The 14182-nt window shown below is 37.4% G+C and overlaps 1 protein-coding gene across 3 annotated transcripts; it reads left to right on the top strand.

The window, feature by feature from the left end:
* The first annotated feature begins 2075 nt into the window (after positions 1–2075).
* LOC112152008 (14-3-3 protein zeta/delta) lies at positions 2076–13227 on the top strand. Of its 3 annotated transcripts, XM_036216018.1 has the most exons (7): positions 2079–2234; positions 2439–2526; positions 4304–4618; positions 7343–7466; positions 9898–10061; positions 10268–10363; positions 12239–13227. In XM_036216018.1, exons 3-7 carry the CDS (start codon positions 4316–4318, stop codon positions 12293–12295), a joined length of 744 nt encoding a protein of 247 aa, XP_036071911.1. In that variant the 5' UTR covers positions 2079–2234; positions 2439–2526; positions 4304–4315; the 3' UTR covers positions 12296–13227. The 3 variants fall into 3 exon arrangements, with proteins under 3 accessions (XP_024136976.1, XP_036071911.1, XP_024136978.1); XM_024281208.1 differs by lacking the exon at positions 2439–2526 and having other exon boundaries at positions 2076–2234; XM_024281210.2 differs by lacking the exon at positions 2439–2526 and having other exon boundaries at positions 2079–2239.
* The last annotated feature ends 955 nt before the right edge of the window (positions 13228–14182 follow it).

Here is a 14182-nt window from a genome sequence, read left to right as displayed (position 1 = left end):
ACCTACATAGTTTATCATCTATGTGAACCTCAGAGATCAATTAATACATTTAACTAATTTAAATTAAATAAATGATAATTAAATAATCCTTACTTTAAATAATTGGTTTATTTATTTATCTTTTATTTATTTATTTAGTTATTTTTTCCCCTCTTTGTCCTCAGCAGTCTTACACTGATGGGTTTTGTTATTTTAGTTTGGGGTTGGATCTTGGTAGTCTTAGTTTTCAGGCTTTGTTTATTTGTTTTATTTAGGTAGTTTTGGTTAGACAGTCATTATCAGGAGCTGCTGACTCTGATGGTCAACATGTCTGGATCAGCAGTCTCCATGACTTATTTTATGTTTGGTTAAGGAGCCACCATGGAGAGATAAAAGAGACACATGTGGATCTGGAGCCGCAGGCTGCAGACTCCTGGTATAGATGTTAAAATAAGGCACCATGGAGAATAGAAGATTTACGGAGAGTCAATAGCTAGAAGAGTCAGAAAAGCTTTTGCAAATGTTTTATGAGCTCTGCTTTTCAGCCCACAAATGCAGGCCTCTTAACACCCAGCACAATTTAAAGATGTGTCTGCAAGAGTACAAGATTAATGTTTGCAAAAAAAAAATAATATTCCACCAAACACACATATTCCCACTACGTGATGAATTTAATTCCATAGCTGTTTTTTTTTTTTTTTTTTTGTGGACAGAAGCAAGAAGCAATGATCGTAGCTGACATTTGGAAACAAAACAAAATGAATGGAATAGAATAGAAAAGAATAGAATACCATTTTGGTCATAGTTGACATCATATACACTACTGAACCTCAAATTATATCTTGTGAGGAGATTATAGAATTTTGCATTCAAGGGGCTATGTGATGACAGCATTAATGTAAAAAAAATGCATTGGGATTCTGGTACATAATGAAACATTTCACTATAAGAGCAATTTCTTTACTCTTTCTTATCAATGTGCACATATTTTAATTATATAAAAAAACGAGTTTTGGATTTTCTTGGTTTGTCACTCTCAGAATAGGACATCCATTGTTGACTTGTGTCAGGCCTGCTTTTTTTCTCTTGTGTTTCTTCAATAATAATAATAATAATAATAATAATAACTTCCTTAACATTATTTTTGGGTCTTTTACAGTATGTTTCTGTTTGCATGGAAATTCTTCAAGTTTGGATTATTGCACTTTTTGAAACACAGTTTGACCGATTACATTCCTGTCTTTTTCCTGCCTCCATTTTTACAGCCAACACTCTGATCTGTCCTTAATTAGGTTACAAGCTAGAAATCTTTGCCCAAGGGGAAACATGTGACAAGGCAAAAATAGCTCCACTCTCTCCCTTTGGAAGCTAACCAGAATGCAGAAATAGTAGTTTCTATTAGGCAAGATGAACTGCCTGTGTTCCAGTTTGTGATGCCCTCAGCATCTTCACCAAATACTCCATTGTAGCCACTTCTGTCAAGACAGAGACTGTAAGACTATATTTTAAAAATAGCACAACATACTTATGTTTAATTTTATGGAACGCAAGGCTTCTATAAAATGCTATAATTTGAGCTAGTGTGGCTTTGAAACCTTCCAGTTAACTCTGAAGTTTGTTTGCTTGACGTGGCTTGATCATGTTTTTTTAACAATAAAAATTAATATTTTACCAGTATGTTCATATGGTTTATCAAATAATTAAATTTTTGCTATTTAATTGTTTATTATTTTTGGGAAATTCCATTTTCACAAATGTTAATGGTTAAATTCACAACCCTATTTTATCTGCACCTTAAATCATATTATAAAACAATAGAACATTTAATATTTTAAGAGAACTGCATTTTTTTTTTTACTTTTTGAGTTTACACATATTTTGTTATTTAGTGTTTTAAGTTGATGTGCGGTTTCACTGTACTTGTAATGTTTTTTGTTACATTTTGTTTAAAGAAAAAAAATGTGAATGTGAGCATTGTAAATTGAAAGAATGTTCAATAAAGTTTATGGAAAATGAAATATATGTAAAAAGCCCAATTTTAGTTTTTTTAACGCAATGACATAGGGTTCATGTAAACTGCCGTTCCCAGAATGCTTTGCGTTTGGTTGCTAGGGTAACCCGTGACGTCAGCACTCCCTTGCTCGGGCCGTGTCTCGGTCCGGTTTGATTGGAAGGAAAAGCCGTGCACTGCCTTCACTTACACGGGCTCAAAGAATCAGCTGCACCTTGGTACGCCGACATCTGTCAGCACCCAGGTAGGGTAAGATTTACAGATTTCTAACCAGACTTTTTAGTTAGTATTTATTTCATTTTAATCACGTGTTTCCTATTCTGAGGTAATGGGATTTAAGAGAGCTTGATAGTTTCTACTTCCCGATGGAGTTCCGTGAAGCGATTCAAGCAAACTAAAGAACAATGGCTAGCTTGGCTAACATAACCGTTTGGGATGTGTCTAATAGCTGGTTTGAAAAGAAAACCGGGCTGTGGAGCTGAAGGCGTGCCACTGTCGTAAAGAGAAGCCCCAGCACGACCAGCTAAAACCTCCAGGTCTGTGGAACCGTTTTCTGCTGGTCCAGGATGGCCCCAAACGCAGCGTTTGGACCCAGTGGAGGAAATACTGCTGCAACTAAAAAATACCGTTTAGAAAAAACAATGAATCGTTCCTTCACGGGAACGTTATGAAGTTAAAAAGCTATTTGACACATTAATAAAGTCGTGTTTTTACTGCTGTGTAATGCATAACTAAGGAAAAATTGAATCCTGAAAACCAAAAGGGCCGCTTGCCAAGTCAAACGGTGCACCCCATTTTCAGGGTGTGGCGTTACGTAAGCGCGCTTACATTAGAACAGAATGACAAAAGTTTCTGTGAAAACCAGCCTCACTTTTTAGCTGGTTTGTAAAAGCTGTCTGAACTCCAGTTTCAGGAAATAGTTGGCGCCATAATGAAAACTAGTCTCGAGGGCCTAGCTAATAGCTGTCTCTTTTCGTTTACTGAACACTTTCTCATCAAGTGCGCTTGAGATTTGCATTATCGAGTTAATTATTTTAAAGAATGTACTGACGGAAGGATGTGTTTGTGGCGTCCAAATACACGTTTTTACTTCAGTTTCCGCTTTAAGGCAAGCCGCAGGTAGACGGATGGGTGTGGTGAGTGTGAGAAAGAGGGACACGCTCGAGCGCAGGCTAGCATGGTATGCTAGCTCAGGTATCTGCACTCTGACTGCTGAAATATGTGACCATACTCTTACACACCAGGAGAACTCAAATTCTATTTGAACTTTTTTTTTTACCAGGTTTGGAGTTTTTTGTTGTTGAATGAGCTATCATACCTGCAAGTTATTTTAAATGAAGTGAAACTTTTGACCAAAAAACAAGTATTTCTATTTTAATTTGAATGCACATATGTAAACGTATTAGTGCTGCCACAAACGATTATTTTAATAGTCGACTAATCACCCATTATTTTTTCTGATTAGTCAACTAATCGGGTCATTCGCAAACGAGATGTAAAGCACACATCGTAACTATCATAATGCTCGTGTGAATGCTGTAGTGTACGCCGTAAAGCTGAAATTGATGGCTAAAACCACTGACGTTTGTAGTCATATTCACTGAAGCTAATAGCTGAAAACGCTCAAGCTGATAGCCAGCTAAAATATTAATTAAATGCCAAATTAACCTACACAACTGAAAAAAGCACAAGTTAGCCAAAACAGCTAGCATGTAGTTGAAATATTACCTAAACTCCAAAATGGCCTAAAAAACCATAAATTAGCCAAATTAGCTAGCAGGTAGTTGAAATATTAGCTAAACACCAAATTATTCTAAAAATGTGAAAAAATAATAAATGACCCAAATTAGCTAGCAGGTAGCTGAAATTTTAGCTAAACGCCAAATTATTCTAAAAATGTGAAAAAATAATAAATTAGACAAAATAGCTAGCAGGTAGCTGAAATATTAGCTACACTCCAAATATCCTAAAAATGTATATAAAAAATCATAAATTAGCCAAAATAGATAGCATGTAGCTAAAATATTAGCTAAATTAGTCTAAAAAACCTTAATAAATGCCAAAATCGTCCATGAAGCTAGCAGAATGCCATTATAACTTTCAACTTTACCACACTCTGACTCCATATATCAAGTAATGACTAATTATGGCAGCTCTAAAAATGTAAACGTGTGTTTTGTTAAAGTGAGCGTAAAACAGTTTTGTCAGAATTTAGGAGGTATGTGTTTCATTTATTTTTGGTGAATGTGTGGCAAAACTTCTCTCCCCTTCTAATTTCCATCACACTGTCCTGTTTCTCTCCACATTCTTTAGAGAACAGTCATCATGAGTGAGGCACCTCAGAAAGATTTGGTACAAAAGGCCAAGCTTGCCGAGCAGGCTGAGCGCTACGACGACATGGCTGCTGCAATGAAAGCAGTGACTGAGGACAGCGAACAGCTGTCAAATGAGGAGCGCAACTTGCTGTCGGTGGCTTACAAGAATGTGGTCGGTGCCCGGCGCTCCTCCTGGCGTGTGGTTTCCAGCATCGAGCAGAAGTCTGAAGGCAGTGATCGAAAGAAGGCCATGGCCCAGGAGTACCGGGAGAAGATTGAGCAGGAGCTGAAAGACATCTGTAATGATGTTTTGGTGAGGATTTTATCATTTCACAACTTTTATTGTGCTTGTCAGTCCTACATTAATTGGTTCCCTTACTGTTTAGTCATAGGGTGTGCAGAGTATATGAGAAATATTTTCTGTCTATTGCATAAAAAAGCTTTTTTCCTTGGTTTTGAGGTGTTGAAATTAAAAACCCACAGACTTAAGTTTGAATTTGCGCCAAAAAATTGTTGGACTGAAGCAAATAACCAGACTGCAACGAGTGATGACCTGTGGATAAACCTGGTTAAGCTGCAGTGACTCAGTCATGCCTCACAGGAAATGCAACTTTCTGATGTAAAGGTTTTGAATTTCCAAGTTCCATCAGTAGTTCTAATAAAGGTGGAAAGCCTCAGTACTCTGAACATCATCACACAAAGTACCTGGTCAAATCTGATACTATTTTAAATGATTATTGTCACAAATAGGGTTTGATGACTGCTGCAGGTAAGATGCCAGTACCCCAAAGTACTTCAGAGTAACACTTCCTGTTAAGCCTAAAGGCAAACTTTGTGCATTTTTGCTTTACTTTAATGTTTTAGCCAGAATACCTTACACTTCTAAGAACTACCTATTTTTTTTTCAAAGATTTGTGATTAAGTAACCCTACAGAAATGACTTTAAACTAGATATTATTTAAATGTTATCAGTTCTCCTCCAACAGAGACAACAGTTGTATAACATAATAAAAGTACGACATTTATAGTTATAAATCATTGAGTTGTTTATTCTTTGTGATTCATTCTTCTACATTTATAATCAGTTCAGCCATGGGTTGTTCAGAGTATTATACGTCATCTGATGACTCAAAGTATTAATCCTATAATGACCATCAAGCTCTCTGCATAACTGATCTCCCCTTCAGCCACTAAAGAGACGTGGTGTGAAGTGACCAGATAGAAACTGCAACAAAACAATTTTTCATTTCAGTTGTTTAAATCTCCTGAAGAGATGCTGTCAAATATCCAGTTCTTTGGAATAGATACGAACAAATGAAACCCTTCTTTCATTGTTAGTGACAGGCTGTGGCGTAGAGAGCTTTGTTTCTGTCCCAGCAGGCATGGATGTTCAGATGCTTTGCTGTGAATGAAGGTAGTTTTTCAGAGAGTGTTTTGACATTTCTGACAGATGTTTCTTGCAGTGGTGCTTTTGTGTTACAATTTAGATCTGACCTTGGTCTTTTAGCGCTTATTCAGATTTGTAACAAAATCACTTACTATATATTGTTAGAATTTTAGCTTTACTGACGATTTTAATCTGATTAATTGTGTGAATTTTTAGTAAACATTCATACTAAAGTGATTCTTCTGCTGCTTTCCGTACTTTTTTGGCTCATAAAAACTCAATCACACTTTCAGCGATTTCAGCAATCTTGGTATCAAAACGTTCAGCTTGTTCAGAACATTACTGCTTGTACTTTAAGTATTCATATACGTTGTAGTTTTTTAAATATTGAGCAAAATATGCCCCATGGGAAATGACTGAGAGTCTTCAGATTTTACGTAGATTAGCAACAAGCCTTTAAAAGTATTCATGGGCTATGTTTTCATCTATTATAGTCATTCTTTCATAGTTATTTATCATAATGTCCAGTCTTTTAGCAAATTTCACATTTTGTAAATAGCTTTGGATTTTCAGCAAATCCTTTCAGCATTTAAAGTAAATTGCATCAACATTTTCAGCAAAAGCTTCAGCATCTTCAGCAACTACTTTTAATAAAATGCATTCACACTAGCATTACTGCAGTTATTGCAACTTTTCTAGTTTCTCTTTATTATTTAAGTTTGCACCACCCAAATGGAATCAAACTGCACCCTGTTAGTTTCCATTTGTTCTGTATATTTCAATGTTGTAGTCTCCTTTTTAGCTGTGCCCTTGCCAGTGGCCCAGTTCTAGATTCAGATCCCAGCGGGCTTCCCCGGTCCGTCACAGCAGTTAAAAGCATTCAGCAAATTCAAACAGTTCAAAATCCTTTATGTTCATTTTACCTAAAGAGAAAAAAAATCAAGGTTTTGTTTTTCTATCAAGAAATTTTTATATAAATTGGCTGTTATTTAACTTAGCTGTGGCTGCTGTGGTTGGCATGGAAACCTCGTGTTGGCCGACTGAATTCACAGGAATCAATATTTCACTTAGAATTGAGCATCGATGCATGTGTGGGGGTTTTGTTCCACCACTTTTGTTCTATAGAGCATTAAAACTCCCAAACACATCAAACTCTTTGCAGTTATCCTGTTCAGATCCGTTCTTGTCCTTCAGCTAGTACTCAGATGAAAGCCTGTGTGCAGAGTGCCACCCCTGTGTTGTAACCACCCCAGCTGGGCTCTGAGAGTGCCCTACTTCCTCATTAGAGGTCAACAGTCTGATGTTGTGCGCTCAGTCCCATCACCCCTTCATCATGCTCTCATCCCTCTTTACTTGCTTGTCCCCGTCTCCTCCCCCATGCTTTCATAGATCCCCTCCCTTCAGTGGTCCCTGAAGCATCTGTGAAGGAGCTCAGCCAAACTGTTGGGCTGAAGCTGAAGCCCAGGGGCGGCTGGAGGCGGGCAGCTACCCTGCTCACACCTACAAAGAAACTACGCCTTGAAATTCCGATTATCGGTTGGACATAAGCTCCGCCCCTGCTGTGCATGCGGCTGGCGCTTGTTGTAGCACGCGGAAAAGTACATGTAATTAATGCAACTCTGTTCTGTTTATTTTTCCTGTTAACCACAGGGATTGTTGGACAAGTTCCTCATTCCTAAAGCCACTGCAGCTGAGAGCAAAGTCTTTTATTTGAAGATGAAAGGGGATTACTACCGCTACCTGGCTGAAGTGGCTTCCAAGGATGACAAGAAAGGTACTTTCCTTACTTTGTTGACACATTTCAAATAAGCTCAGATTCTTCATTTTTGATATTAAAAAGACAGAATCCTAAAATTAAATGATTTCTCAGCCAGGTCCTTCTTTCAGCTGGTAAAAGGATTGATTTTGGTTGTGTCAGAAATCCCTCCCTAACCCCTAACTACAAAAAAACTATATAGTGCAGGACTATATGGTTCCCTGGATTTTAAAGGCACGTCAGACACGATGCTCACTACTTCTCTTTCATTTTTCTAAACGCCGGATATGTCACCAATTTCGCAAAGTCAAATTTGAATCAATACGATTATTTCATGACGTTTATTTATGATTTCACTGTGTTCTGATGGTGAAAATGTGGATGGTTTGTTCAAAATTGTTGGACTGCAATGCATTGTGGTCTATATTTGCTAATCTAGTGAGCATCGATGAACGCTAGTTTTTTTGCAAAGATTTCTGGGAAATTTCTAGTGCACTTGATTTCCGAATTAGTAGATTCAGACAGCACTAGAAAATGGCCAACGCATTATATAGGGCACTATATAGTGAGTAGGGGGGATTCGGACACAGCTCATGTTTCAAAGTGCTGGTAAATAGGCTAACTGCTCCAGGGTTGTATGATCACTGCAGTGATTTTATAGATACAAAACAATCGTTCCTTTTTGGAGAGGAGGTCTTTACTCTAGTCCAGGGGTCGGGAACCCTGGTCCTCCAGAGCCACCTCTCCAATATACCCTGCTCTGGGATGTTCTTATTGGCTGGACACACCTAGACAGGTAATCAGACATAAGTTGGGACCCATGAAAATGACCTGCTTCAGGTGTGTCCAGCCAATAAGAACGTGCCAGAGCAGGGTATATTGGAAAACATGCAGGAAGGTGGCTCTGGAGGACCAGGGTTCCCTACCCCTGCTTTAGTACCTTAAATAATTCATGTTTGCAATCACAAAAACACTATCTTTTTCTCCTTTTTTAACATTTCATCATTTCTGTGCTTGTTTTTAGTGGAAGATCTAAAAGTTGAACATAATAAAAGGCTGTCCTGTTCATGATTATATCAATAATTAAAACAGAAATAAGTCAGTCTATCTGTGCAGAATTTGGAACAAAGCATCTGTATGCAAGGGAATTACTATTGTTGAATTATTAAGCAGTTTCTTATAAAATAATCTTGATGTATAGTCAGCATCCTGTTTATTTTTTCAACGTACTTGACATCTTAAATCCAGTCTTGGATTATTTTTATTACTTTCATCTGTTGTTTTGTTTTTAATCTGTTTGTGGATCATACTTTTTCTGCATCTTGTTTCTTTGTTGCATTTATGTTCACATACTACACTTCAGGTTTCCGTTATTCTTTAATCTCTTGTAAAGGAAACTGAAGGTCATTTTAAGTAAATTCTTCATTTTCTGCTCTTTGGCTTCTCCTAATTGATGACCAGTGTGGAACTTTAGTACTTTTAGAGCAGGGGTTCCCCAAACTTTTTCTAATAAGGGCCACATAATTCTGATGTGGGGTCACTTTGTAGGCTTACAGAAAAAATGTTGCAATCACAGCCTAAACGTAAACATTTACGGTTTTCCAGAAAGCCAAAGATAGCCAAATTTGAAATATTCATGTCTGTAATCTTAATAGAAAAAAATTACCGAAACATTTTAAAAAGTAGATATATAACATTACCTGCGATAATGCTAGTGTGAATGCTGTAAGCTGAATTTGGCAGCTGAAGATGCTGAAATTAATAGCTAAAAATGCTAGAGCTAGTAGCTGAAAACCCTGAAGTTGATAGCTGAAATGGTTGAAATTAATAGCTGAAAATGCTGAAGCTTATTGATAGCTAAAATATTAGCAAAATGCCAAATTTGCCTGAAAACCTAAAAAAAAAAAAATCTAAATTAGCCAAAACAGCTAGCAAATTGCTGAAATACTTGCTAAATGCCAAATTAGTTTAAAAACTGGTAAAATGTGTAATTTAGCCAAAACAGCTAGCATAAAGCTAAAATATAAGCTAAACTCCAAATGAGCCTAAAAAAACTGAAAAAAATACTAAATTAGCCAAAACAGCTTCTGGCTAAGATATTAGCTAAACTCCAAAATAGCCTAGACATCCTTAGTAACTGCCAAAACAGTCGAAAAAGCTAGCAAAAAAAGAGCTGAATATTTTATTAGCTGAATGAGCTAAATAGCTGAAATGGCTGAAGAGCTATGGACGTCCAAAAAAATACAGAAGCAAAATAATAATAATAATAAAGACATTGGGAAAAAAAAGTGAATCACTATTAAACCAGTAAATATTCTATCCTCTCCAATCATAGTTTAGACTGCAGAAGGCTGGAATAAAAAGTCATGTTCTATGTGGTTCTCGATCGGTGTTTCCTTACAACTTTCTTTCATTCTCCAGTTTTAACCCTCCTCTTTTACGCTCTCAGGAATCATCTTAGATTCGCAGGCGGCTTACAATGAGGCCTTTGAAATCAGCAAAGCAGAGATGCAGCCTACACACCCGATTAGGCTTGGTCTGGCCCTCAACTATTCAGTCTTCTTTTACGAGATCCTAAACTCACCGGAGGAAGCTTGCCAGCTGGCCAAACAGGTGAGTCTGTCGTCTTTTTGCTCAGAGTTCTCTTTTCAAAAGGATCTTATTCCTAACTGGTAGCACAGACGTGTGTTGCTGGCAACACTTCTGCTGTGGTTGGTGTGGGTCTGAATTCAGTCGTCTAACGCAGAGAACGAAGCAGGAAAGTCGATGCTCAGGGAGCTGCTTGTTATATTGATACAAATGTCTTTTCCCTTTTTCAGGCTTTTGATGACGCCATTGCAGAGCTGGACACTCTGAGTGAAGAATCGTACAAAGACAGCACACTAATAATGCAGCTTTTGAGAGACAACTTGACAGTAAGTTTCTCACTGAATACATGAAGATGAAATCTAATGTAATTGAAGCCTCTGCAGCTGTAACATAAATGTTCATTGTTTATTCAAAGAACAGAAAAAACTCGCCTTTGAGGGACTAGAACAGAAGGTTTCTTTTTTCATCCTTAAAACTGTTGGTCCTTCTAAAAATATCTTACCTCAGAGACTTATGGGGCTTTGCATTTCAACAAAATTAACAGTGTGAACCACATCGATTGCATGTGGTCAGTAGTAGGGGTGTGACAAAATATTCCGATATATCGCAACATTTAGTCCTGTGATTGATTCCCGACGAGTTCTCACTAAGCTAAACCATTATTTTATTAGTCGACTAATCACTGATTATTTTTTCCGATTAGTCAACTAACCAGGTCATTTTCAAAGTGGATGTAAAACACACATCTTAACCATCATTAGCTTTAAAAAACTAAAATTAAAAACAATCAAGATGACAGTTTATTGAACCTTTATGTTTCTGTGATTAAAACGAGATTAAATCAAATGAGAGAGAGATTCTATCAAACTCATTTTGACAGATGCCCCGCCCCTCAAGATGACGGAACAATTATGGATGTCCCTACTAATCACATGATCAAAGATCGGCCCGATCACCTGGTTGATGACTCGATTAATATCAGATGTTGTCCCCGATCAGGATCAGATATTACATTTATTCTCGTTATGATCAGCGCTTCAGTTTTTGTTTCTTTTTAATGTGAAGCTCTTCGTGGTGCCGACAGACGGCTAAACAGCAGCTGCTAACTGTGCTAAGCTAAATGCTAGCTCCATGATTTAACTCCTTAAGACCCGAGCTGTTCTTTGATGTACCTGTTTTATTTCTCTAACAGGGAAATAAAAGTTAAGAAAATTAACTACCGTGGTAATAAAACCGAAAATGTGATGTTTTAAGAGCTTAAAGAATCACATAATCTTAAAAAACAAAACAAAAAAGCTAATAAATGGTTCTGATATCAGCTAGTCATGAACACTCATCATCAAATTCATGCTAAAACAAAGTCATCATTCATTTTTAAGAGTTTTAAATGAGGACAAGATTCACATTTGGTTAAAATGTTCAATAGCTCTAAAGATGTTAAAGCTAAAGTCACTAAACTTTATCACATGACTAATTATCACTTGTATAACAAGAAAATTTTTATTTTTTTTCTGGTTTATATTTGCTGTATTTTTACTTGTTTATTAAAGCTACTTTACAGAAGTTTTATTTAAGTTTTTGATGATAAAGGAAGGTTAATGAAATATAAATAAGGGACAACACTAATCTGTTTATTCAATTTATTCATGTTTGTGTTACAAAAGTATCGGATCGGGACTCGGTATCGGCAGATACACAAAATCCAATGACTCGGAATCGGATCGGGCCCAGAAAAACCTGATCGGGACATCCCTAGTAACAATTTAATATTTTATTTTTTAAAAGGTATATTGGGTCAAAGTTCACCTGTCAAAAAGAGTTTGATAGAAACTATATTCCTTTTCTCTCTAACTATTTGTCGAACTATTTGTCACAAATGATGAAGTATTGGTCTCACTGACTCAAATAGTAAAAAAAAAGAAGCATTTTTTTGGTGCTGAATGCTCACAACTTTTTGCACTAAGTAGTGGTGCTGCTGTTCATGTTTACTGTTGTTAACACAGATAATTCAAATTCATTTGGTGTCGAAGCTTGTCAAAGACAGAATTACTGATTCAGCAGTGAAATGTCAAACTGATTCTATTGGAAAGTAAGCACACAGAAATCATAGTCATCAGCTGAAGTTGAGTGTCTTTAGCCTGAGGGTTTGTATTCCTGGCCCCCGCTGGGCTTCATGCTTTGGTTTGTCCGCCTTCTTTCAGCTGTGGACATCTGATAACCAGAATGAAGGAGACGACCCAGAGGAGACCAAAGATTGAGCCAGACCATTGTCGCCCTTCCTGTCCGCCTGCCATCTCAGGTCATCTTCATCACGATCATCTTCACTTCGACCACTTCATTTTTGACATCCGACTGTCTGTTTTTCTATCAAGGGGTGTAGTCGTCTCCCTCCTTTCAGTTTGCTTGGTCTTCTGTAGGAACCGGGGGCAGTGGGAGGGGCAGAGGGGAGGTTTCTACTGGGTGTAGCAGGACGGGTTCACATGGATTTGCGGATGCTTGGCTGTTAATCTTTTTCTGAATCTTAAGTTCTAATGGTGTTACATTAATAAGGGGCTGGGTGAACAATTTTTTTCCACTCACGAAGCATGTAGCAAGTTGAGATTTTAAGAATAAGTAAATTAGATCCGATTTCTACTCGACTAACGAACAGCACTGTTTAGGTAAAGCGTTTTTTTGAGGATGCATCGAGTTTTCTCAGAAACGGCGTGCTCCTCAACCCAACAGAACCCCCCCAGGTCCAAACGGCGGGGGTGTTCTGCTGGAAATGAAGGGCAAATCTTATAAAGGTTGCATTCCATTTACTGTTAGTTGTTCAACCTGCTTCTTTGTTTTATTTCTGGAGGGGGGTGCTTTTGTATTTCTATGTATCTATTTTGAGGTATGGAATATTTGAAGAACAAAGAGCACACAACCTTATATTGTTGCTGTTTTGTATAAACACCTCACTAAAAACATCCATCTTAGTTGCTGCTTGTTCCAACGGTTTTCTGTATTTTTCTCCCTCTTTTTATATCGATTTTTGCTTAGAGCTTTGGTAAGGATTCGACTTTGAAGGAGCAAAGAAGGTTTTTTTTGTGGGCGGGTTAGCTTTGTTTGTCTTTGGCATTTTCATACTGAACACCCAATCATAACCGTTATTTGGGAGGAAATGTCTTCTTTCATGTAAGTGGAATAAAAAAGTTAAAACATTGCTCTTGTCTGTTTGTGATGCTGTAATCCTCTCCAGGAATGTTTTCTGAAGTCAGACTGAAATAGAGCTGCAAGTGGAATAAGACCAAAAACTTTGCTAAAATCCTTCAATTTTTCTGTTTGGATAACTAGACAAACTGGGCGTGTTGGTCCCGCTGTCTGTTAGCTAGTCATTTTTGACTTGAGCCTTTCCAAGTTGCTCACGTCTGAAAAGATGCATCTCTACCAGACAGACTGTAGTAGTCTGACAAAACCATCGCCAAGTTTTCAGCCGACCCTGAAGGCTATTAAATAATGGCTGCTGGAAAATGTCTTCTTTTTTTTTAAGGTGAGTTTATAAAAATATTATTTGAAGAAAAACTAATGGATAAGCAAATCATAAAGTTGACATCTTTCAGCTGTACTGTCAAGTTAATTTCTGCCAGAACTAGTCAAGAGAAAATACTTTGCAGTTCGTTAGAAATTCACCTTAGAGTTGTGGTCGGGACCATCAGTGCGGAGTAAGCCTGCCTTCATTTCCCATCATCCCTTTGTTTAAATGCTCTCCTACTAGCTCACAACCCCAAACTGCCATTAGCGGTGCAATAAAAATGGTGAGCAATATTGGAGTAATCCAGATTCCAGATCAGATGAGGAAAACAAAGACCTTCGTGGATCTATGTGATGAATCCAAATGGAGAGGAGCCGGGAGACTGTGGCCCGCCGCTTCCAGCACCTACATCCCTGCTAGCTTGTCAAACTGCATTTTTTTTTTGTCTGCTTCTGATTCACAACAATTTGAATAAAGAAATGCTGATAAATATAGTTTAATTTTCTTCAAACATGTCCTCCATCATGAGAAAAAAGCTACAAGAGTGTTGCTGCTACTTCAGTTGAATACTTTAGTGAAGTATCACTTTATGAACCGCCATGCAGCTTGGATAAAACTGAGCTTCAAGGGAAATGGAGTTGGATAA

Source organism: Oryzias melastigma, linkage group LG16 (assembly GCF_002922805.2).
Source record: "Oryzias melastigma strain HK-1 linkage group LG16, ASM292280v2, whole genome shotgun sequence".
Classification (NCBI taxonomy): Eukaryota; Metazoa; Chordata; class Actinopteri; order Beloniformes; family Adrianichthyidae; genus Oryzias; species Oryzias melastigma.
Note: the sequence above shows the minus strand (reverse complement) of the source record. Positions and strands in the feature narration are given on the sequence as shown.